This window comes from Bufo gargarizans, chromosome 1 (genome assembly GCF_014858855.1).
Source record: "Bufo gargarizans isolate SCDJY-AF-19 chromosome 1, ASM1485885v1, whole genome shotgun sequence".
NCBI lineage: Eukaryota > Metazoa > Chordata > Amphibia > Anura > Bufonidae > Bufo > Bufo gargarizans.
The window spans coordinates 153,544,463-153,569,502 of NC_058080.1; the positions used below are offsets into that span (position 1 = coordinate 153,544,463).

Sequence of the window (25,040 nt, forward strand, 5' to 3'; positions counted from 1 at the left end):
TTAATTTCCTTGTAGGTCAGGATTAATGGGTCCACAGAACCAAACAGGATCACAGTTAAAGGGGTTGTCCAGTCTTATGTAAATAAACAAATCATTATCAAGTATATAATAACCAGCTATGCATCAATCTAATGTACTCTGTTTTTCCGTTTCAAATTGAGACAATTACTGTTAAAACTCAGAGGCTAAAAATTGTGCTCCGTAGGCTGGTGTCACACAAAGGCTTTTTTAGGTGTTTTTGTATTTTTTTTTTTACTGGTGTTTTTTCTTCATTTTTTTAGGATGTTGCATCTTTCAAGCAGAATTTGTTACACTTTATGGTTGAAATGGCGTTTGGGCCTTGAGAATAATTTCATCTGAAGGGCCCAAGAAACCCCAGTCCTACCCGGTATACAGACTTCTTTTCTACACTACTCTCATTTTAAGAAGGTCTGCAATAAAGCACTCAAATCCTATCCCAAGAAAAGGCCTCTTTCTGACTTTGAGAAAATACTTGGCTTCTCCAGGTTCCAGCATCCAGGAAAATCTCAACTTTATGCTTCTTTGGGTCTGTCTTTGAGGTTAGGCAAACCAGTCGATCTGCTTTCTTGGGAAACGGGACCTAATATTCACTTACTTACTAATGCTGAAGCAAAGAATTCTTCAGACCTATGCGTGAAATTGCAGTAGACCTTTTCACTAGATGGTACAAAACTCCTGAGTTGCTTTATGCAACTAATACTAAGCAGTGTTTTAGGTGCAGGATAGATGTCGGCTCCCTCTCACATATATTTCTTCCGATTGGGAACAGACTGAATTAAGGGGATCTGCTCTGCTTTGATCCAAATGACTGTCTTAACCAAACCAAATAAAGCATTCTCTCCTTGTAAATTCAATTTGATCACACATTGTATTGCAGGTGTGAAAGCTCTGATGCCCCTTCATTTATTGGATACGCAGCCTCCATCCCTAGTGGAATAGGTAGGTAAAGTCAACCAGATTTGTGAACTGTATATTTGGATTAATGGGTCACAAGACAGATTCTTAGAAATATGGTCCCCTTGGAGGTTAAATACCATAAAAATTGTTATACTTGTCTCACTTAGAGTGAAAGCTGACCAGATTCTATCGATTATTTAAACACTTGTATTTTTTAGATCTGTTCATGTTTGCTTGACTCACTAGAGATGGACTGACGACACGACAGTTCCCCTTCCTTTTATCCCCCCTCTTTTATGCTTACCGCCCACCCCCCTTACACATGTTCATTTGTGCTGGCCACTATTCTTTGTTTGTACAAAGCTAATGGCCACATTACAATGTATTTTAAATCAAAATGGAAGAAAAAGTCATGGGTCATAGTGTGACCATTTTGACATACATTACCCACAAGCTCCCAATGTAAGCACACATGTATTGTGAGATGCCTCTGTATAAAATAATGCAGTTGACTACATTATTCCATGCACTACAAAAACGGACATTATGCCAAGGACACTCTTTCGCATACGTAGGATCAACAGGACCCAATGTGTACATTTGATGCATGTGCCGGGAGCTTTACTGGCATGTATGCAAACACAATCTGAATCCACCCTAAGATAGGCACTGAAGCATATTCCAATCATAGCCTAGCAGCTGTTTTCTTTGAATCCATTTTCCATCTTGCTTTTTATATGATCCAACTAACAATGTCAATCAGAGTGGGTAGTCTACAATATTCTGCTGTATAAGGGCATCTTAATGGTTAATGTACATTGAAATATTTTAATGTGCATTTCTCAAGATTAAGGAATGTTTGTATTCTTCAGTTATTTTTCTTTATCTCTTTGCAAATTCATAACTTTCAGTGAAATGCATGCTGTGCAGTCTTCTTAGCAAATGTTTTATGCCGGAAAATGCCGCCCTTAATGCTCCTGTCCTTGTACTAAATTTAAATATGGTAGCTGCTTCTTCAATCTTCCAAGAAGTGGTGGAGGAAGACGTGCACAGCTCAAGCAAAATAAATAAATTAATAGTCATACGTTTGGCAATATCTCCAGCAATTTAATGAACATGAAGAGGGATGCATTAGGCAGTGTGGGCAGGTCGGAGCAGCATGTTTTTCTCAAGAGATGGAGGGTCACCGGTAACTCTAATCATGTTCCCCCAAACACTTGAATCATGACCCATCCGCTAATAACATGCATGAAGGGTAAAGAGTTCCAACAGGCAGAGAATGGCCGACAGCTTAAAGGTTCCAGCCTCTGGATAGAGGCTGTGCTCACAACTCAACCTCAGTTTGTGCATGTGCGGGTCGAAAAGGGTCACGTGATACCTAATACTCATAAAAGACGCATGACATGGTGGAATGAGGGAGACGTCTTCTCAGCAATAGTCAGCAAGTTTTATTAAAGGCAGCATGCAAGAGTCACCAAGCGCTGGCAGGAGCATCTGAGGAGAAGTGGGAATCAAGGCTATGTGCAGGCAGGTGTGGGCACACAGTGTGGCTATGACTGGAGTCCCACCCTTTGAAGAGCAGCCAATTGAAGAACTCGAGTCACAGACTGCAGCACCATTTGTCAGTAAGTGGACTGCACAGTTGTGTGGGTGTATTATAGTGCACTAAGCCTAAAATCCAACACCATACAGAACAGTTTCTCTTTTTTTGGTTGGGATTTTGGGGGCTTTCACAAGTTTCTATATTGTTATGGAAGTTGTAATAGTTTTGTATGTCCCAGTATGAATTAATATTTAAATGGACACTGAGTTTTCAGAAAACTTTTGATATGTAATAGCGACATATCAAAGGTTTTGATTGGCGGAGGTCTGTTCATTGAGACCCCGAACCACCCCTCAGAACAAGGAGAGAAAAGCGCTCACAAAGAGTGCTCTCTCTCTCCTTACTGCATGAGACGGAATTGAAACGGGACTATACACTTTGTATTGGGTCCGTCTTGCTTTCTCGTTCTAGCCAATATTACCAATTTATTAAATGTGAGGGAACACTGTCTGTGCACCCTATTTGACTATGCAAGGCTGAACATATTTGCATATTTTTATTGTTAAAAGGTTAATTTTCTTTAGAAAAAAAAAAATCTTTAGTATAAGAGCATATGAAAAGATGTAAAACATAAATGTACCTTTTCACAGACTGGGCTATTGTCATTGGCATCAAGGACCTTCACTTCCACCACTGCTCTGCTAGCAAATAGTCCATCTGTAGCAGTTATGTTTAGAAGATAATTGTCCTTGACTTCTCTGTCAAGTGGTTTTCGAACATAAACTTTCCATTCCTGCTGTAAATTTCCAATAGCAAATTGCCCAAGTGAATCCCCTCCTAGAACAGGACACACAAATCTCTTACTCTTTAATCAAAATAACTAACATGTACAATCTAGACAAATAACAACATTCTTGGTAACATTCTCAGTAAAGGGAGAGAAAACATTTTTGGAATTCCTGCTATCTCATCATCTTATCAGATATGTTCTTCTAAAGGCACGCTTTGTGATTGGCTTAAGTAATTAAAGTTCTGAAAGTTATACATATTGAGTTCTAAGAACTGAAGATCTGGCAATAAATACACATAAATAATCACCAGTCCATGACAAATCACCACCACAACCATTATGTAGTGTTACACTGATTAACATTTGAGCAGTAAATGATGCAATTCTGGATGTGAAGATAATGAAAATATCACTAATTATCATATGCTGAAAACAGATAAGAACGAGAAACATGAGGAATGATGATCTGCATTGTAGATTAGACGACAAAGACCAAGCTGCATCCAACTCAAAGGTTTGCGAGGAAAGAGTGACGAACAAAGCTTTTTGTCATCAAGAATGAGGCAGCAGATATAAAGCAGCTTTTTATGCACTGATGATCATTAGCTCAATAGCATAACCTTGTATTCAAGGACAGAGCATAGTATTTTCTAGTATAAAAAGGAACAAAAATGTAATGTAATATACACAGCTAAAATATGGAACTACTTGTACAATTAAGAGAGATAAAACGTTATGTTCCTACCTGTAATATACATTGTGACTTCCTTATGTATATCTTCAAAGTCATTGTCTGTTGTACTCAAGATGGCAATTACTCCACCTGGAGGGTCATCCTCACTGACTGTGCCTTTGTATATTTCTGCACTGAAGCGTGGCGGATTATCATTCACGTCCATCACAGTAACTTCAATTATTGTAGATGATGAAAGCACGTTATCACCATGATCATAGGCAACCACTATAATGTTGTATTTGTTCCTGCTCTCATGGTCAAGCTCACCAAGAGTAGTAACCCAGCCAGTTTCCAAGTCTATTGAGAAAAGATCTTTAATTTCTTGTGGATCCTGTGTAGGTGCCAACATATAGGAAACATGTCCATTCAGTCCTGAATCTGCATCCACAGCTTTGACTTGGATGACCTTAGCTCCCCCAGGGAGGTTTTCCACAATGAAAGCCTCATAAGGATTTGCCTCAAAAATAGGTTTATTGTCATTAGCATCTTTAACCTGGATGTTAACATCCACAGAGGACATCACTTCATGTTCTCCATGAATATTTTGAACCAACACTGAAAACTGGTACCATTTTGTGGTTTCATGATCCAATGCTTTTTCAAGTTTTAGTATGCCATTTTGTTTCTCTATCACAAAAATGTCATCAACATTACTTTCAGGTGTGTCTCCTTTTATAATTTGATATATTATGGGCAGGCTACTTTCGGCTCTGATGAACTCAAGCTCTGTACCAATTGGAGTATCTTCAGAGATACTTAAAGAATAAAAAGGCTCAGAAAACTTAGGTAACTGAACTTCAGGTGGAAGAATTGTAACCGAGACAGGGACAACACTTTCTCTGTGCGGTGATCCTCCATCGGATGCTTTAACAAAAAATGGAAAAACTTCATCTTCTAGCCCAACCAAGCTTTCTTTTGTAGTTATAATGCCAGAATATTGGTTGATTTCAAAATTTTCTTCCACACTTTCAGATTTGGCTTCAATGGTATATGATATATCAGCATTTGCCCCCTCATCAGTATCAGAAGCCAGAATTCTAACAATTGAAGTCCCTCGAGGAACATCTGATGGAATACTTAGTTTATATTCAGTAGATCGGAATTTTGGATCATTATCATTATAATCTGTTAGAATGATATTGACAATGCAAAATCCAACTTTTCCACCACCATCCTTAGCCATTATACTTATAGGAATTACTTTGCTAGCTGGACTCTCTCTATCTAGCTTCTCTGCTGTAAACAACTGCCCTTTCTCATTAATGTAAAAGCTGTCCTTTGCAAATTCATTAAGAATATAGTAAGTGACCTGTCCATAAATCCCTGTGTCCCCATCTACAGCATTTAGTTGAGTTACTAGGGTTTGTACTGGGGAATTTTCAGACAGCTCTACTTCATACTGATTTTGAGCAAATGTTGGGGTATGCAAGTTAGAACTTAATACTGCAATGTGTACCTGAGCAGAACTTCTAAAAACACCATCAGAAATGGAAATATTAAGGATGTAGAATGGTTGCATGATCTCTTTCTTTAAATGTGAAACAGTAATTATGCCAGTTTTAACATCAATGACAAAATTCGTATCTTCATTTCCAGAAAGTATAGAATATTCCAGCTTTTCCGCATCTGTACTATCGGGATCGGTGGCTTTTACACACGTAACAAAGCATCCTTGTCTTGAATGCTCATTTATTTTGACTTCATACAGCTGTTGGGTGAATACCGGGGCATTGTCATTAAGATCAGTTACAAAAATACGTACAGTCGCATCACTGCTTAAGGTAGGGACTCCACTGTCCACTGCCCGGACTAGGAAGCTATATTCCTGTAAATATTCGTAATCCAATGGTTTTGCAATAATTATGAGTCCACTGTTGCTATCAATATGAAAAAACTGAGAACTATTTCCATGGCTGCTTACAATGTGGTATGAAATGGCTTTATTTTGTCCAGAATCTGAATCAGTGGCCTTTACTTGTACCACAGATGTTCCAATGACCGATGCCTCAGACAAGGTGGCAACATACATTTTCTGCTGAAACACAGGTGAATTATCATTAACATCTTCCAAGATGATATCGACAAAAACTTCGGCATGTGCTCCAGTGACGGAGTCTGTAGCCCGAACTCTGAGTTTATATGCTGGATGTGACTCAAAATCAAGTGGAGCTATAACGTTAATTACACCTGTGTTGAAGTTAATATTAAACTGGCTAAATGGATCACCATCTGTGATGCTGTATATTATTCGAAGGCCTTCTGGGCTGTTGGCTTGCACATGCACAACAGGACTGTGGAGCTGAGCATTTTCAGCAATCACTGCACTGTAGAAAGGCTTTTCAAAAACTGGCATTGCTTTATTCATTACTGTAATTGGGACAACAACCTCTGCTGAAAAGGATGGGCTTCCTCCATCTTTTGCTACTATGGTTATAAAATATTCCTTATTAAATGCATCAGGGTCAAACTGCTTTTTTAACGAGATTGCACCAGATGGCGCAATCTGGAAATTTTGTGAATGTTCTTTTAGATAGTAATGTATTTCTCCATTTTTGTCTATATCTTTATCAACAGCAGTAACTTGGCGAATTACATAACCTACTTCAGCATCCACTGAAACCATTGCGTAATATGGAAGGTTGACAAATACTGGGCTGTTGTCATTAGTATCTTCAACAGTTACCGTCACTAAAACATGTGAAACTCTAGGTGGCTTCTGTTCATCGGTAACTTCTACAACTATCTCATACAGATCCTGTAGTTCTCGATCAAAAGGTATTCCTGTAGTTGATAGGACACCAGATGTGTGGCCAATTTTAAAGTGGATGTCTGGGTTGAGAATATGGAAAAACAGAGGCTCATTGATACGAGTGCCAACTGCACTAATGACAGTCAATGTTTTTATCTGGGTGGCATTTTCTTGCACTACTGCTGAGTAGGAGTGTTGAGTGAATTTCAGTGAACTTTCTTTGCTTTCCTTCACATTAATTTTCACGTAAGCAAGGCTAGAGAATCGTCCATCGGATGCTCGAATGGTTAGCTCATACCGGCTTCTTAATGGACTTGTGCTTTGGACAGTTATGACTCCTGATAAATGGTCAATAGCAAATTTATCTCCAATGTTTCCTTCAACTATTGAATACATTATTTTGGAAAAAGATCCAGAATCATCATCTGTTGCATTCACTGTAATAACCCTCACTCCTTTATATGTTGGTATTAGAATGGAGGCTTCATAGACCTCTTGAGAAAACACTGGAGCACAATCATTAATGTCCACAACATATATAGTCACATTGGCCGCTTGTTCGGCAAATAATCTTGGATAGCCCATATCATGCACTTGTACGGTGAAGTGGAATATATTTGCTTTTTCATAATCTAAAACCACTAGAGAACGTATTGCACCAGTGCTGGAGTCAATGGCAAAATATTTATGGACAGATGGCTCAACAATCTGATAAAAAAGAAGAGCGTTTGACTCTCGGTCAGCATCAGTAGCCCTAATAACCAAAGGGGAGTTTTCATCAGTTAAGATGACACTGTTGGCTGGTGCAGATTCACTGATGAGTCCTCGATATTCTCTTTGCACAAAAACTGGAAAATTGTCATTTTCATCCCGAATGTGAACTACAAGAGTTGCATTTGTTGACCACCCAGCCATATTTGTTGCTTGAACAGTAAGGGTATAAGAGGCAGTAGTTTCAAAATCAAGATGCTTCTGAGTTATGACCACACCAGAATTTAAATTAATCTCAAATGCGTTCATTACATTTCCGCTTTTTATTTCATATGTAACGGAAGACTGGCTGTAACTGGACAGCATTGCAACAAAACTTCCAATTCGTGCTGATTCACTTATTTCTGCTGAATACTCTTTCTTCATAAATTTAGGGGCAGCATTATCGGACACAGTGACAAGAATATGCACAGATGTTATCTGACTCATTGTAGGAGTTCCATGATCTGAAGCTTTGATTACCAACTCATATTGACCATGACTTTGTCGATCAAGCTCTTTTGCTATCTTAATAATTCCTAAAACTGGATCAATGGCAAAAGCATTTGCGGTGTTCCCTGGGAAGTAAAATGAAAGAACAAGAAAGAAATATCAATTTATAATGAACCATAAATCGTGGGTGGCTTCAGTAAAAAGAGCAGAACATTCATATACACTGTGAATACTGAGATTCTCAAAGAAAAACATGAATATGCAATGCTACGCAGATAGAACTTTAGTTACACATATAATAGCATGTCATTATAGCTAATGTGAGTTTGAAATTCTAGAAAAATTGCATTTTAATTAATGCAATATTGCTAGAAATAATGTTTTTATTAATAAAATAGCCATTTTCAAAAGAAAAAATATAGTCCTCCATTTGAAAATGTTATCTATTGCATTGTTTGTGGGTCAGGGAACAGAGATGGGAAAACAACTGCAGCAGGAGAACAGGACAATGAGCACAAATCGGGCATGACAGAATAAAGAATGGCTTGAGATGAGAATTGTGTCAAGAAGGGACTTGTTTTGTTGTAGAAAAAAGGAAAGCACAGAAGATAATGTTAAAGGGAACCTGTCACCGGGTGTATAGAGCTGAGGACATGGGTTGCTAGTTGGCCACTAGCACATCCGCAATACCCAGTCCCCATAGCTCTGTGTGCTTTTATTGTGTAAAAAAAAAAAACTATTTGATACATATGCAAATTAACCTGAGATGAGTCAGAGCTTTAAAATATGACTCTTCTCTGGTCACACAAGTAAGATATGACTCTTTTATATTAATTTGCCTAAAAGGCGGGAAGTACAAAAATGCATAATACTTATTGAATTCGTCTGCAAATGAAATTAAAAGTGTAATTTATATGTTTAGGGTAACACAATGAACATTTAGAAACGCTCAGTGAGGGTAGCATAGTAGAGGTGACAGGTTCCCTTTAAGTGGGTTTAGTGCCCCTTGGACTGTTACTAAAAGATGAGGGATATTATTAAGCAGGAGATGTATACTTCCTAACTAGGATATGTTGGAGGCACCTCTCCCCTTAAGAGAGAAAAAAATAACAGCAATCACTGTTACAAAAGAGATGGAGTAGATGTAGTCCAGGCATCAGCAACCTCCGGTACTCCAGGATGCTCCATTAACTTCTGTGGCCATTCCAAGAAGAACTGCATGCTGACGGATAAAGTTTCCCAACAACTGGAGTGCAGGAGATTGATGGCCCCTGGTGTAGGCTTTCCCACAACTACTTAAAGGGGTTTTCCTATTCTTTGGATAGGTCGACAGTAATTGATCTGTGGGGGTCCAACACCCGGGACTAGTGTTTAGTGAATCAAAGTATCCGAGTTGGACTTATATCAAATTTCAGGAAAAATTTGAATCGATGTGAAGCCAAATTTCCTCACGCTTCATGGTAATGAATCGATTTTCCCTGAAATGGTGGTAAAAAAACAACAACTCACCACGAAAAGCCTGCCACGGCCATCTTGATTGAAGATATTACACAAAATCTCATGCATGGGGACATATGATATCACCACACTGGCAGGCGTATCAACATCATCACGTCACCACGCGAGATTTTGCACGGTGTCTTCAATCAAGATGACCGCGGTGGGCTCTTCGCAAGCAAATAGATAAGGTCATAATTATTTGTTTTTTAACTGATTAACCCCTGAAAACCCTCATTTTTAATCTCAGATGCTGCAATCAGTAATGAATGTGGCATCTGAGGGGTTCAATGACAGGGGGAGGTGCAATTGCCGTTCCCTGTAATTGCACCCGCTACATACGAAGAGATTCGCTTTGTGGCGAAATAGTTTCTCACAAAGTGAATTTCTTTGTAAAATTCGGCAAATCAGCCAAATTGAATTTTCCATAAATTTGCTCATCTTTTGCTGGGACCCCCATGAATCAGCTGTTCAAGACGACAGCAGCACTTGCAGTAGCTGCTTACTCTAGGCCGAGTGATGAAAAAATACTGAAGATATCAAAGCAGCCAATTATTTCTCCCACATTGTGGATCACTGCTAATTGCATTAAAAGCATAGTGACTACCAACCAAAATGGTGCCACTGCAGGGGTAATTTTGGCTACAGAATGTTACCGGGACATCAAAGTAGTGCTTTCCTTCATAGGCAACATGGTGGTAGCAATGGCCTGAAATCACCAGAACCCTGCAGTCTTTTCAATTTGTCCATTGGAATGTGAATGTTACAGGGTGAGATCTGCAGCAGAAAGGACATCCTCCTGGGAAAGGAAAAGCCCCCTAAGCCGCCAGCCTGGAGACAATCTAGCAGAGCAATCGGTGCAATGAATGGGGAGATCTCTGGACCCTTGTGAGGTACAGGGCTGGTTCTAGCTTTGTTAGAATAAACCTGTCATGTACTATATCATGTTTTGATTTTCATTTGTTATATAAATCATAACCCCTTTAAATATAGTTCTCCTTTGAGAGGAAATAATAATGTAAGTAGTTTGTTTGTACTGCCTATCTTGACTATTTATCATGATATCACAGTTTCTGGAACCTGATCATAAGTACCTGTACCTTTTAATGATCACCCTCCCAATAATGTCACACATTACCCTTTTAAGCAAGTAATTTGTATTGCATCCCATCATTCTAGCAAGTTCTCATGTGTAATTTCCACTGGTTATTAGCATTTACTGGAATATAATGAACACAGAAAAGTAGTTCTTAATGGAGAGAGGGCCAGTGTATAGTCATCAGATGTTCTCACAATATATTTAGTAGACGTCTGGTTATGTGGGAGTCAGTTGAGCAGCATCATTACCATTTGTACTGTGGATAAAATGCTATCCCTTGCATTACTCATTTCCATAAGTTCTAGATTTTTTAAGAGGTCATTGAAAAAAATATTTTACAATCTGCATAATGTCAATGCTAATGAAAGCTCCTGCGTGAATATATAGCACTACTAGACCATACAATATATACCCTCAAGTAAAGGTTTAAATGGTAGAAGAAAACCCTTAAAACCATGATTATACCATTCCATAGTCCTTAGCAAAGCAAATGTGATTTTTAAGTTGTGTTACAGGGCATGGTTTTGAAGAAAAGTATGCAACACATTAATATGAGGTCATTTGCTGTGAAATCTTCTTAAAATAGATTTTGTCTCTTCTACCAGATATATATTTTTTAATAACTGTAGAAGGGAAATGATATTTTCTAAAAGGGACCAATTAGCATAATATGAGATGCTCCATTTGTGCAGAGGGAATTACATTAGGGAGTTGGGAAATGATAATATCAGTTCAGACTGTTGTGCCGTGAACACTATGTCAGTCTTAGAATAGAACATTACAAAGCCTATAAAATATCACAAGCATCCAAAGAATTCCTACGCTGCTCACTGGGAAGACTGTCAGTCATAATTTATTCCTCCACAATTTTTGATGGGAAAAATGTGACATTTAAACCCATTTTGCTGATATGTATCATCCGATTCTTCATCACGAAACCAAACTGGCAGCTGCATTTCTACCATTCATAATGCCTGCAGTGGTAAGCAGGCAGGTGACACGTGCTTGTCTTCACTAATCTGCTAATTGTAATTTTAACATTTTGGTGCTACGACATCCAGAACACATGAATAAACATGTAACTGTAGAGACGACATGGAGAGAGAGATTCCTATGGGGTTTTAATGATTTTTAAATGTAATATAAATTTGGTCTAATTATCACTGTTAGGACATGTCCATTATTGTATTTAGCCTTGAGAAAAATGTACCATATTTTTCAAATTATAAGACACTTTTTTCCCTCTAAAGTGAGGGGGAAAATGGCAGTGCATCTTATAGTGCAAATGCTAATGACCGCTTCCATTATGGAGCCGCGGTGAGGGAAGTGCTGCGTTGGCTCTACTCACTCTTCCTAGACTTCTTCAGGGCCCCACTTTGCACTGTGTCCTGACTGCATACAGTGTCAGGACGTAGTGCACATAGCTCACAGTGCAATGCGGGCCAGAAGAAGAGCAGGCAGGGTGAGTGAGTGGCAGCACTGTCCGAAGCAAGCAAAGTTTATTCTTTTAATGTCTGATGGGGGTCTGACTTGAGACTGATGGGGTCTCATCTGAGGCTGATGGAGGTCTGATCTAAGGCTGGTGGGGTCTGATCTGAGGCTTATGGAGGCTGGGGGTCTGATGGGGGGCTAATCTGAAGCTGATAAAGGTTGGGGGGGAAGTATGAAAGAAAAAAAAGAAAGAAAAAAAAGTGTATGTCCTTCCTATTTAACATATTTAGGGAGTTGCAGAAAGGCATTTTTGTGTAAGTGCAAGCGTTCTCCTGGCAAATTAATTTTCCTGATTTGGTATCTGCTTTGTCTATATTGTGGAAATTCATATAGTCAAGCACAACCAGTTGAATTTGCTTTTAATAATCCATTAGACATACCTGATTCAATGGAGTAAACAACCTCAGCATTCTTCCCTTTGTCTTTGTCTAAAGCTGTGACCTGGAGTATAGCAGATCCAATTGCTGCAGATTCGTACACTCGGCCTTCATAGAAAGAGCTTGTAAACCAAGGTGCATGGTCATTGGTATCGGTCACATTAATGACAATTCTGGCAAAGTTGCGCATGACAGGGACATCTTGATCACGTACCTGAAACATTAATGCACAGTTATTAAACAAAGGCGGTCACGGAATAATTCCAGGTCTTAGCTAGATACAACAGTGGAGATTTATCAATGCAATTACAACATGTTTGCTCGTTTTAGCAATTGGAGGGGGTTTCAGAATCCAGAACCCCACCAATCAAAACTTATGACGTGTCCCTATGACAGGTCAAAAGTTTTTGGAAATGACTAGTCCATTTTGAAGTAGTGTACCAGTGTAAATATCCAGATACATAGCAGGAAAGATCTGGGGTTAGGTCTTACCATCACTGTGAGAATGTGTTGATGTGCAGTTTCATGATCCAACTTTTCCACAACATACAAAGACCCAGTGGCAGGATCTATCCGGAACTTCTTAAGACTAGCCGGGTCCGTGCTGCTCTGCAAAGTGTAAATCATTTTATTCTTTTCATCCTTGTCTGTAGCAATCACTTGCAAAATCTCAGTTTCTGTTCTGATATCTTCAGGAATAAGAACTTCATACACTGAGGTAGAAAACTTTGGACGATGGTCATTTGTATCTATTACTTTAATATACACCTGAAAGACACAGATTTAGGACTAAATATAGCAGATAGAAAATTGAAAGACAATTTAAATCGGCAACAATGTGAACGATTCCAATATTTGTGTAGACCTAATAGAAATCTTGATCTTTTGAAGATAAGAATGTTTTTCCAATATGTTGAGGGAAGTTAGTCAAGAAGCTTGGCCTACATTTTAGCTCCTGTGACAACAAAAAGGTCACCCATGTTAAAATCCAACTGCCTGATCTTTCTCTCTCCCAACATCTACCATCCGGGGAGAGTCAGGAGGCCCTCATACATAATACGGTTGGCAAGTCTTGCCTAAATTGTCTGTTATTTATAGCCAGCTTAATGACCAAAGTGAATTATCAGCAGTGATGTTGCATTGTAGGGACTATGCAAGTAGTAGTGTATCATGGTCACTGTGAACGCACAAAGTGAAATAACAAAACAGTTGATGTCACCATACCTAAATAATAAACACTGTGAAGTCATATGAATTGCACATAGTGATGTCACCATATCTAAATAATAAACACTGTGAAGTTATATGAAATGCACACAGGGCACACAGTGATGTCATAGAACATGGAGTGCAAATATTGTGCTATTATAATAATGAAGCATATTGTGGAAATAAAGCACATAGTGATGTCACTGAACAGGGATGACATTACATGACACTAATACTAAGGTCAGAGCTATTGGCTAAGGATGACAGTGATGTCACACAATAGGAATAATAAACTTTTTGATGAATTTAACACATTGTTATGTCCATGTACAGGTATAATAAACAGCAATGTCACAGCACAGGCAATATTGGGCACCCTGAAGCCTTAGGGCCCATGTGTACTAGAACCTCTGCACAGTCCAAAATCCATTGTGCATCATGAAATTCTAATACCAAGTCACATCAGACTTAGTAATGTTTCATATTTTCGGTAAAGCTATTAGTTATTTGTCCTTTTCGTAAAGCCATCATATTTGAGATGTAATAGACCTGTAAGAGCTGAAGACAGTTGACATTAAAGCTCTATTGATACTAAACAGAATGCCAGTTAGCTATTGTGTTTTCAAAGTGGCTCCCTGCTGTGTACTTTGCCAAAATGACTTTCCAGTGTATGAATAGTTATTCCAGCTCTGGCATATAATCATTTATACTACGTGAGCGAATGCCACCGTGGTTCTCTCATAAGAAGTTTACATGTTATTGTCAAACAGGCTTGAAATGCAGCAAGTCACACTTAACCGAAAGACGTGCACAAGATGCCCACAGAGATTAGATATCTACTGGTAGAATGCCTGTGGGGCTGTCAGACCATCTTGTTATGTCTGATGCCAAGGAAAAATACACTGGACAAGCTGGCATTTTTTTCTGTCCAATTCTATTGTTTTCCCTGAGATAATCTGGGCCAGAAGTGTCTTTCAGCTGCTCATCTCCCTCCCTTCATAGAATTAACATTGACATTCAGTCTAGCCAAAGATTAATGTTAATGTGAAATAGGCACATTTGGCCAAAGATTAGAGCATGATCAACAAAGGAGTTGTCTATGTTTTTATTTTTCTATCAACCTTTCCCCAGCCATGAGGACCTGTGTAGAAATCCATACTCACCTCACTTGCCGGTCCGTTCTGGCTCCCAGGTTGTCTTTACTGGGCTTTTTGTCCCCATGTGTCAGCTTTCTGCATGGACAGGGTCAGTTGCACTGCTGTGTCCAATGACTCAGCATTAACATTTCCCTTGGCGATGCCCATCACTTCTGAGGCCAGTCATTAGCTGCAGGGGCGCATGTGACCCTGTTCATGCAGGTAGTTGAGAGACAGGGAATGAAAGTCCAGTGAAAACAGCCTGGGAGCCAGGGAGCTGGAACTGTGCGGTGAGGACCAGGCGAAAATGCATTTCTCCAAAGGTCCCAATGGAGGCAGATTTAAAACAAAACAAAAAAAGGACAACCCCTAAGGCCCACTTTACATGGACTGATGCATAGACAATGATTGGGAATGAACCCTTTGTTTCCAATCATTGCCTGATTGATGAGAAGAGATGATGGCTACATTTATATGAAACAATCATCTCCTCCGTATGGGAATGAAAAATTTGTGTTTTGCTTGTTTGTTGGGTGAACAGTGGCACATTTTGATGGTGTGCTCATTGGGAACCAGAGTTGTTAGGAACACATCCCTAATCATTTTTCTTCACAGAAATAAGCAACGAGTAACCAAAATTGCTACACTTTGAACAGTTGAATTTGTTTTCTAAGGGTTTAGAGAAAAAATTGCTTTTAGTGTTCCATCCCATAGATGCACAGATAACTAAACATAGACAGGGCTTCAAATGGTGCCATGAGTTTTCTCTGTCTATCAACTTTTAGTGAACTTTGCCAGTAAATTGATCTCTGCTGATGCTTTCCTTCTCTGCCCTCAACAAATCTATCAGTAATGGGCAGATGGGCTGATGTTTTGTCCTGAAATGGTCCCTCACTAAGCTTCACTCCTCTTATGTAACAGAACACCACAAAACTGGAAACAGATCAGAGAATTGAAATTAAACACATTCCTTATCAATGCAGTGTGCCAAATCAATATCACAGATGGGAGAAAACTTACAGATACTGTATAAAGAACCAAACATTATTTTCCTTGACACAGAACCAATATCCACAAAAGATCTTCCCATAGGATGACTTGTTACATATACTTGACCCAATGAGGACATGTAGGAGCTAGAGCATGGGTTTATGCTGGACTATGTTGCCTCTTTTACCTACCGTGGCATATTACAACATACACTTATTCGTATCCATGCCTTTGACTGCACAAAAATAATGGGGTTGTCCAGCCAATAAACGTTTTTTAGATTTGGAATGGTGTAAAAATATCCAAATCATACTCACGCCATCGTTACCCTGCAGCTCCCATTCCAAAGCTTCCCAGGTTCCAACCTTTCTGTACTCCTTGGTGTCTCTCAACATGCAGAAAACGGCTGCTCATCCAATCAGTAGCTGAGGTGGGTCACCATTATGGCCATTGATTGGCTGAGCGGGCATTTCCTGTGTGCTTAGAGGCACCAGGAAGTAGAGACCAAGAGGAGTTGTGATACATTCAAAGGGGAACGTCAGAGAATAAGTGAGGTGAGCATTTTGTACAGTTTTTATCAAACTCTGAGACTTGTCTAAATACTCTTTATTAGCTGGACAACCCCTCGAACACTATATAATTGCAGATCAATAGTCAAAGAAGAACAACCCCAAAGTGTCTATTTGTCTTTGAAAAACTTGTCCCACCCTAGGGAGCAAACATTCAAGCATGGAGAATTTAGATATAGAATTAAACAGAATAAGCAAAATTTGCTGAATAATTTCTTTGCGTCTTTCTTAAATGCTGCTATAACCTTGACCTTGGAGGTGTTGTATGGCAGTGTGATATACAGTAAACACTGAATATGTAAGCAATTCTTCAGCTCCTTGTGCTGGAAACCACTGCTGCATGGAACACAGTCCGGTTACTTAGAGGAATGCGCGTTAATTAAGATTTGCAAACAGAGCACATTCCCTGCATTCTTGATTGGGTAAATCCCTATGATTATTCAACAGTTTAAACCACGGGCTCAGTGCGGGTGAGGCTGGGATCTGTAGCTCATGGAATCCACAAGGAAAGTTTAGAAAGAAAAGCAGCTTGAAAATCCATATTTACAGTAAGCAACCGCACTTAAGCATTTCATCAAATACTGCTGCAAGAACAAATATAAATGCCAGGGCCAATGTAATCACCTCGCTAAAACACTGATATAAAAACAGCGAGACGGCTGAACAAATAATAATGCTATTGCTTTCTGCTGCACTGATTTCTTTAACGGGCATCTGTCAGCAGGTTTGTATCTATGAAACTGACTGACCCATTACATGTGCGCTTGGCAGCTGAACACACCTGTGTTGGTCCCATGTTCATATGTGCCTGCAATGCTGAGAAAAATAAAGTTTTAATATATGCAAATGAAATTTTAGGAGCAATAGGGGTGCTGCTGTTGCACCTAAAGGTTCTGCTTTCTCTCTGCATCTGCTGCACCTGCTGGACTTGGGGCCTGTCATGATGATTTTCTAACAGCCTGGCTCTGTTAATCAAGGTGCAGAGGTAGCAGCAGAGAATGCTGAGCCTGTAGGTGTAACAGCAACGCCCCCATTGCTCCTACAGGCTCATTTGCATATGCAATTTTTCTCAGCGGGCACATATGAACATGAGACCAACACAGATGCCTTCAGCTGCCAAGTGCACATGTAACAGGACAAATACCCTTTACGCTTTACCAAGGGTACTTTAACACTAGCGTTATTCTTTTCCGGCATTGAGTTCCATCCAAGGGACTCAATGCCGGAAAAGAACTAATCAGTTTTATCCCCATGCATTCTGAATGGAGAGCAATCTGTTCAGGATGCATCAGGATGTCTTCAGTTTAGTCTTTTTGACTGTTCAGGATGGAGATAATACCGCAGCATTCTGCGGTTTTATCTCCGTTCAAAATTCCGGATCCGGCATAAATTTACATTGAAATGTATTAGTGCCGGATAGCGTATAAAAAAAACCGCAATGCCGGATCCCTCCTACCAGTCTGCGCATGCGCAGACCTTTAAAAATGTGAAAAAAATAGAAACGGATCCGTTTGTCCGTATGACAAACGGATAGACAGATCCGTTCTTGCAATGCATTTGTGAGATGGATCCGTCTACAAATGCTGTCCGTTTGCATGCAGATTGCCGGATCCGGCAGGCAGTTCAGGCGACCGAACTGCTTGCCGGATCACTCTTCTGAAAGTGTGAAAGTAGCCTTAAATAAAATGTTGGGTTAAAAGGAGAATGTTTCCAAAATTATAAAAGACTCTGCCAGCTCCAAAACACCCTGAAAACTAGAATAAGTGGTGTATAGTGTAAGTATCTTCATACTCACTTTATTCTGACGCTGTGCTCCCACAAACCAGCAGTAAAATGCATTGAGAGGACTCCTTTTTGAGTCCTCTCTATTATGTGCATGATCTCAGGAGTCCTCTCAATGCATTTTATTGCTTGTTTGTGTGAGTACAGTGTTGGAATGCAAAGTGAATTGAAGCACATGTTTTTTCTATAGCTGCTTTACATGGGAATTTACATGGAGTTTCAGGCGGTGTAGCGTTATACTACCCTACCTCGTGAGATTTCCCTACCTCCTGACTTCGGTCGCACTGCTAATGACGTGAGGAGGCGTTCCTGAGTTTTGACGATCTGCGCATGCGCAAACCGACAGTTTATGGAAAATCTCAGCGGAGTTCAGCTTTACACCGGGACACTGCGCATGCGCAGGAGAGCCTCAGTAGGGAAATATTACGGCCCAGTGTGCAGACGCAGGTAACTCCGGACGGCGCATGCGCAGTGTCCCGGTGTGAAGCTGAACTCCGCTGAGATTTTCCATAAACTGTCGTTTTGCGCATGCGCAGATCGTCAAAACTCAGGAACGCCTCCTCACGTCATTAGCAGTGCGACGGGAAGTCAGGAGGTAGGGAAATCTCCTGAAGTAGGGTAATGTAACGCTACAGCGGCACTCATGTACTGTAGTTGTATTTTAGTGTCCATATTACAGCCACACTTGAAACTTGTGCAGTTGTCCCTCAGGATTTGAGATTGTAGCTGAATTTAGGACCACTTCCAACCCATATATAATTTCAAGGTATCCAATCTATATAAGGTGTAAGCCCTTAATCAAGGCAATCCGAAGTTGTCCCTTCCTGACACAACAAGCTTGGCTCAGCCCTTCTCTCTGACCGAGTGATCTCGCTTCATCTAATAACTGAATCAACTTGTCACAAGGTCCCTTGACTGCATTGCTCCGTACAATGTACAGAGAGAGGGGTGCGTGTTCAAGCTGAGCCATTCGGAGATAAATACGAATAATAAAAGGGCATCATTGTGATAAAACCCAATAACATATTTAATTATGCATAAAATAGCCAACTTCAAAAACATAATAATCCCAGAAACGACTTAAACTATCTTTGCCTCCAGCTGGCAGGTCATAAAATCCTTTTGCATACAGAGATTGGAGAACTGAAGAAGATCCACTACCATGACTCCCATTAACCTCCTGCAAGATATTAACCCGTCTACTGAATATAGGGATATTTGTTCAATTACACTAACAAAATAGAAAAGGAGGCAGAGGTTGAATGAAGTATTTTAAGAATATTGAGTCAAAGCTCAACTAGTAAATCTGTTCCAACAAGTAAAACTGCAACTATAGCTTTTCTAATGGCAGCAACATATATCATTTATAATACAAACCGTATCTGTAGCAAGAGATCTGAGTATTGCCCCGTTTCTCCTGAAGGCTGCTGCATTGACCCACTATGACCTGCTATACTCAGTGAATCTCAGCCTCCATTCTGCTCTTCTGAGGTTTGTGCAAATAGCTGAAAATGCTAAAGAAAAAACTAGCAGGGGATTACACGGCCTAGAAGAGCAATGTTTCAGTAGATGTGCTATTGTTTTAGACAACATGGTAGAAACGTTAAGTTCAACAAGGGAAGGCCAGTACAGGGAGATAGACCTAAATTACAGGAAAAGAGAATGAAGTCTAGCAAGCAAAAGGAGGTAAAAGCACCGAGGGACGTCAGATTGCTAAAGTGTTCTCACATTAAATCAAATCAAAAGGTTACAGGCCCGGCAATGAAAATGTGTATCTGGAAAAAACTGCTTCACTTAATCACTGAAAAATTTTGATTTACAGATGGATCTGGATAGATTGGAGGCTTGGGCAGAGAAGTGGCAGATGCGGTTTAACACTGACAAATGTAAGGTTATGCACATGGGAAGGAATAATGCAAGTCACCCGTACATACTAAATGGTGAAACACTGGGTAACACTGAAATGAAAAAGGACCTAGGAATTTAAGTGAACCAAAAAGTAAGCTGTAGAAATTATTGTCAGGCAGCTGCTGCCAAGGCCAATAAGATAATGGGTTGCATCAAAAGGGGCATAGATGCCAGTGATGAGAACATAGTCCTACCACTTTACAAATCACTAGTCAGACCACACATGGAGTACTGTGTACAGTTCTGGGCTCCTATGAACAAGGCAGACATAGCAGAGCTGGAGAGGGTTCAGAGAAGGGCAAATAAAGTAATAACTGGAATGGGTGGACTATAGTACCCAGAAATATTATCAAAATTAGGGTTATTCACTTTAGAAAAAAGACGACTGAGGGGAGATCTAATAACTATGTATAAATATATCAGGGGTCAGTACAGAGATAACTCCAGGGGCGTTGCTAGGTTAAAACATTCAGGGCCTAGGCCTCTGATGTTTTGTCCCAGGCCCTGAATGTCCTGCCTGCCAGATAGATACAACTGTATTGATGTCCTCAGGAAGGCAATACAATTGAATCTAATGCCCTGCAAGAGCTGAAGGACCTGTTATGACATCACAGTCCATGTGATCAGTTCTTAATGCAGTAGCTGAAAAGGACCTGTGATGATGTCACCATCATGTGACCAGTGCAAGAGAAGAGGGCTCAGCAGTAAAGAGAAGTCCTGGGAAGAACCTGTGGTGAGGTCTGTACATTTGGAGAGGTAAGTGAAGGGGTAGATTACTCAGTGTGATAGGCAGAGGGGGTGATGTTATTTACATGGGACTGTATGTTGAAGGTGGCTGTGGAGGGGGTGATGTTATTTACGTGGGACTGTGTATTGGAGGGGGCAGGAGAGATGGTGTGATGTTATTTAGATAGGACTGTATTTTGGAGGGGGCTGTAGATAGAGAGGGATGTTATTTACATGCGACTGTATATTTGAGGGGGCTGGAGAGATGGTGTGATGTTATTTACATCGGACTCTATGGTGGGCTGAGGAATTATATTTTCTGGGGACAGTAAACAGAGGAGTGTAACCACAGGTGGCACTGCAGGGAGCATTATAAATACTCGGGGCACTTCAGGGCAAGCATTATAACAGTAGGGGGTGATATAAATACAGGGAGTACTGTGGTGGCATTATAACAGTAAGGGGCAATATAAATACTGGGGCACTTCAGGGTGAGCATTATAACAGTAGGGGGCATTATAAATACTGGGGACATTAGGCGTTCTTATTACTACTGGAGGCTCTATAGGAGGGACTTATAGATCCTGCAGGATAACACAGTGGGGACTCCCGGTTGGGAGATGATGATAGAAATATGAGGAAGCTAAGATGTCTGTGTGTCACACTGTACAGAGATGAGCCGTGGCTGAGAGAAGTTGTAGGACCAAATTGAGAAGATGATGACAGAGAAGATCTACATCAAAGGAGACGTCACCTAGGAGGCACTGGATGTGAGCAGTACGTGCTGCTGTAGAGGAAGTACAGCAAAATGTCTTCAGTGCTAGTGTTTTCCGGGTGGGGGGCTAGGAGGGTTGGTTGGGGGAGTGCGTTTGGTCAACTCAGAGAATTGGGCCATATGCATCGGGGCTTGGGCCCCAGATATTTTGAGACCCTAGCAACGCTCCTGGATAACTCCCATCATCTATTTATTTCCAGGACTATGACTGTGACAAGGGGACATCCTCTGTGTCTGGAGGAAAGAAGGTTTGTACACAATTATTTGCGGTAAGAGCAGTGAGTCTATGGAACTCTCTGCCTGAGGAGGTGGTGATGGTGAGTACAATAGAGGAGTTCAAGAGGGGCCTGGATGTATTTCTGGAGTGTAATAATATTACAGGCTATAGTTACTAGAGAGGGGTCTTTGTTCAAGGGAGTTATTCTGATTGCCTGATTGGAGTGGGGAAGGAATTTTTTCCCCTAAAGTGAGGAAAATTAGCTTCTACCCCACAGTTTTTTTTTTTGCCTTCCTCTCCATCAACTTGCACAATAAGAAGCTGAACTCGACGGACAAGCCTTATAAACCATGTTACTATGTTACACAAGGGGCCCTCTTTATAACCAGCAAGTCCAATTTTTGTTCCCTCTTTGTCATCTCTCCTAATTTACCACTGTAAGTAACGACAAGGAACTATGTAAAAAAAATGCTATTTCCCTGCTACATTTTGTTTGCTTTCCTATACAGGGCTTTATGTTCTTTCCCAGCAGACAGCCACCTTTACTGTAGAAAGCATGAATATTATTGTCTTATTCAAATTCATGGCAAGGATATCATAAAGTCATTCCTGTTGTTCTTAAGGCCCCCAAATCCATGTATTGTCTAACAAACCCACCATTTTATTTATCTTCTCTGACATCTGTCTTTGGGGGAGAGCCAGGTAGTACCTGCTGAAATCTGAGGATTCAGCTGATATTTATCTATATGACCGACCCAAAAGGGGTATTCTGGTTGTTAAAAGTTGCAAAAGAATTCACCCCCTTGACTTTTTTTGTATTTTGGTGACTTACAACCTGGAATTAAGATGGATTGTTTGAGGATTTGCATCATGTAATTTACAGAACATGCCCACAACTTTGAAGATGTTTTTTTTTTTTTTTTATATTCTAAAGCAAACAACAAATAGGACAAAATAACAGAAAAAGTCAATGTGCATAACTATTCACCCCCCTAAAGTCAATACTTTGTAGAGCCAACTTTTGCGGCAATCACAGCTCCAAGTCGATTTGGATAAGCCTCTATGAGCTTGCCACATCTTACCAATAGGATTTTTGCTCATTCCTCCTTGCAAAACTGCTCCAGCTACTTGAAGTTGGATGGTTTGCGCTTGTGAACAGCATCATTTCACTAATTATGTGACTTCTGAAGGTAATTGGTTGCACCAGAGCTTTTTATGGGCTTCCTAACAAAGGGGGTGAATACATACGCACGTGGTAATTTTCTGTTTTCTATTTCTAAACAATAGTTTTATTTATATATTTTTCTCATTTCACTTCACCCACTTAGACTATTGTGTTCTGATCCATCACATAAAATTCAGAACATTGAACTTAAGACTGTAATGTAACAAAATACTAAAAAAGTCAAAGGGGGTGAATACTTTTGCAAGGCACTGTAACTATTAAATTGTTGACAATCCTACTGCTGGGACCTTCGATGATCATGAGAACATGTATGTCAAATCCCTTGGAGTGCCGCAAAATGAACAGAGTAGCAGGCCGAGCAGGGACACCACTGATCCATTCATCTCGATAGGAGTTCTGGAGACAGGACAACAGCGCTCGGCTATTTCCAGAACTCCTTTAGAGACCTCCACCAATATAATAGTTATCCCCTATCCACAGGATAACTTTTAACAACTAGAATACCCCTTTAAGCCATCCTTGTCCTTTTTTTGCAGGATCTCTTGGAGGGTACTGTTTTTTCCTTGTGGAGATGCAGCTGGTGTTGAGAAGTCTCTCAGGCAATGCTTGCTGGAAAATGTATGTACCGTAAATTATACTGGTTTTCAAAATCTAAAATTATACTGGATCTAAAAATTATACTGGATCTAAAGTTAAACTCAATATAATAATGCACCAGTTATCTATGAGGACATTATCACTTGAATAGTTCAACCTACTTTAGGCTACATAATGAAAATGGTTAAACTCTGCAGATATCTTTATGCTGGCAGAGACAGAGCACATATTTCACTAAATGACTAAATAATAATCTACTTTACCATGGAGATTTTGTATCCGCCGAAGTCTAGTGCAGGCCAATGTATTTAGCTGCGAACAGTTAATGTGATTTTAAGAGTCTCCTGAACTGTTGCTGTCCTCGGTGGCCGCCGTCCTTTGTTACCTTTGATAAGTAGTAAATTACTTCTCAAATGTATTTGATGGGAATCAAACTATGCTGATGCATTTCCTCCATCGTCATATCTACCCATTGTATATTAACCCTTCCAGCTGCTGTCATGAAGCAGAAGCTCAGGCAAAGCAATTTTAAGTTCATTCAGTATACAAAATATGTTCGGCAGCCACAAGAATACAAAAGAAATTCTTTTTAAACACTTCATTAGCAATTCAATTACCTGTGTGCTGATAGATCTTGTCCCATCTGTTGCCTCCACTGTCAAGTTGTAATTAGATTTCTGTTCTGCATCGAGAGGTCTTGCAACAATGATGGTTCCAGTGCCCTTGTCCACATCAAACCTGCTGTCGTAGTTTCCACCTGGTTAGAATGAGTGAAAACTTTATAAATAACGGTTTGTATATGGTGTAGAGGCGTTGAGAACAGAAGATCACCAGAGGCCATGCTACCACAAGAAGAGTGAGGATGGAAAGTGAGAAACAGAATTACAGCCAAGAATAGTGACGTCTACATACATGACATATGTCATGAAATAAAAACTAAGATATCAATCTATGGTAAGATCTGCAATTACACAGACTATGAACATAACTGGTGAACTCCACATCAAGAGTTGACAACCTGTGGCTCTCCTGCATGTCCTGACCACCACCCCAACATTATTCTTCTGGGACTCCTAGCATAATAACACAGCGAGAGCCACGGGCTGCCTACCTTAGACTAATACATCATACAAATTACCAACTGAACTGGATTGATAAAGGAGTATCTTGAGGATCAGTCCGCGGGTAAGCAAATGGGCACACTACATATGCCAGTCTGTTGTTATCTGCAGTCACATTAATGAGTCTCCATTAGCATCATGTTCATAGTCATCAAATGACATTAAGCATATAACGACGCTGTGTGTTATGCAGATTTAGACACGACTATTTTGTCAAATCAAATTGCATTCCTTTGCAGACAGCTCGTATGACTTTTAGATTGAAGACTGTTAAAATTTTATAATTAGCTGTCATAAAATGATAGCCACAAGCTAATGCTCATGCCCTAATTACTCCAATATCAATCTTTTCAGGAAGCTAGTGATAAGGAACAGAAATTTGCCCTTGAACAGAAACAACGGAAATGCATACAAAGTTCTG

At 40.0% G+C, this 25,040-nt stretch overlaps 1 protein-coding gene across 6 annotated transcripts in view; it reads right to left on the reverse strand.

Annotated features, from left to right (window-relative positions):
• Nucleotides 1–25,040, reverse strand: part of FAT1 (FAT atypical cadherin 1) — a 241,129-nt gene that overhangs the window by 51,553 nt on the left and 164,536 nt on the right. For all 6 annotated transcript variants that reach the window (XM_044299767.1, XM_044299794.1, XM_044299760.1 and 3 more), the window contains exons 7-11: nucleotides 24,116–24,255; nucleotides 12,896–13,171; nucleotides 12,407–12,617; nucleotides 3,997–8,064; nucleotides 3,102–3,298 (exon numbers count right to left, since the gene is read on the reverse strand). In XM_044299767.1, the coding sequence (XP_044155702.1) occupies nucleotides 3,102–3,298; nucleotides 3,997–8,064; nucleotides 12,407–12,617; nucleotides 12,896–13,171; nucleotides 24,116–24,255 (4,892 nt within the window). The remainder of the gene's footprint in view (nucleotides 1–3,101; nucleotides 3,299–3,996; nucleotides 8,065–12,406; nucleotides 12,618–12,895; nucleotides 13,172–24,115; nucleotides 24,256–25,040) is intronic.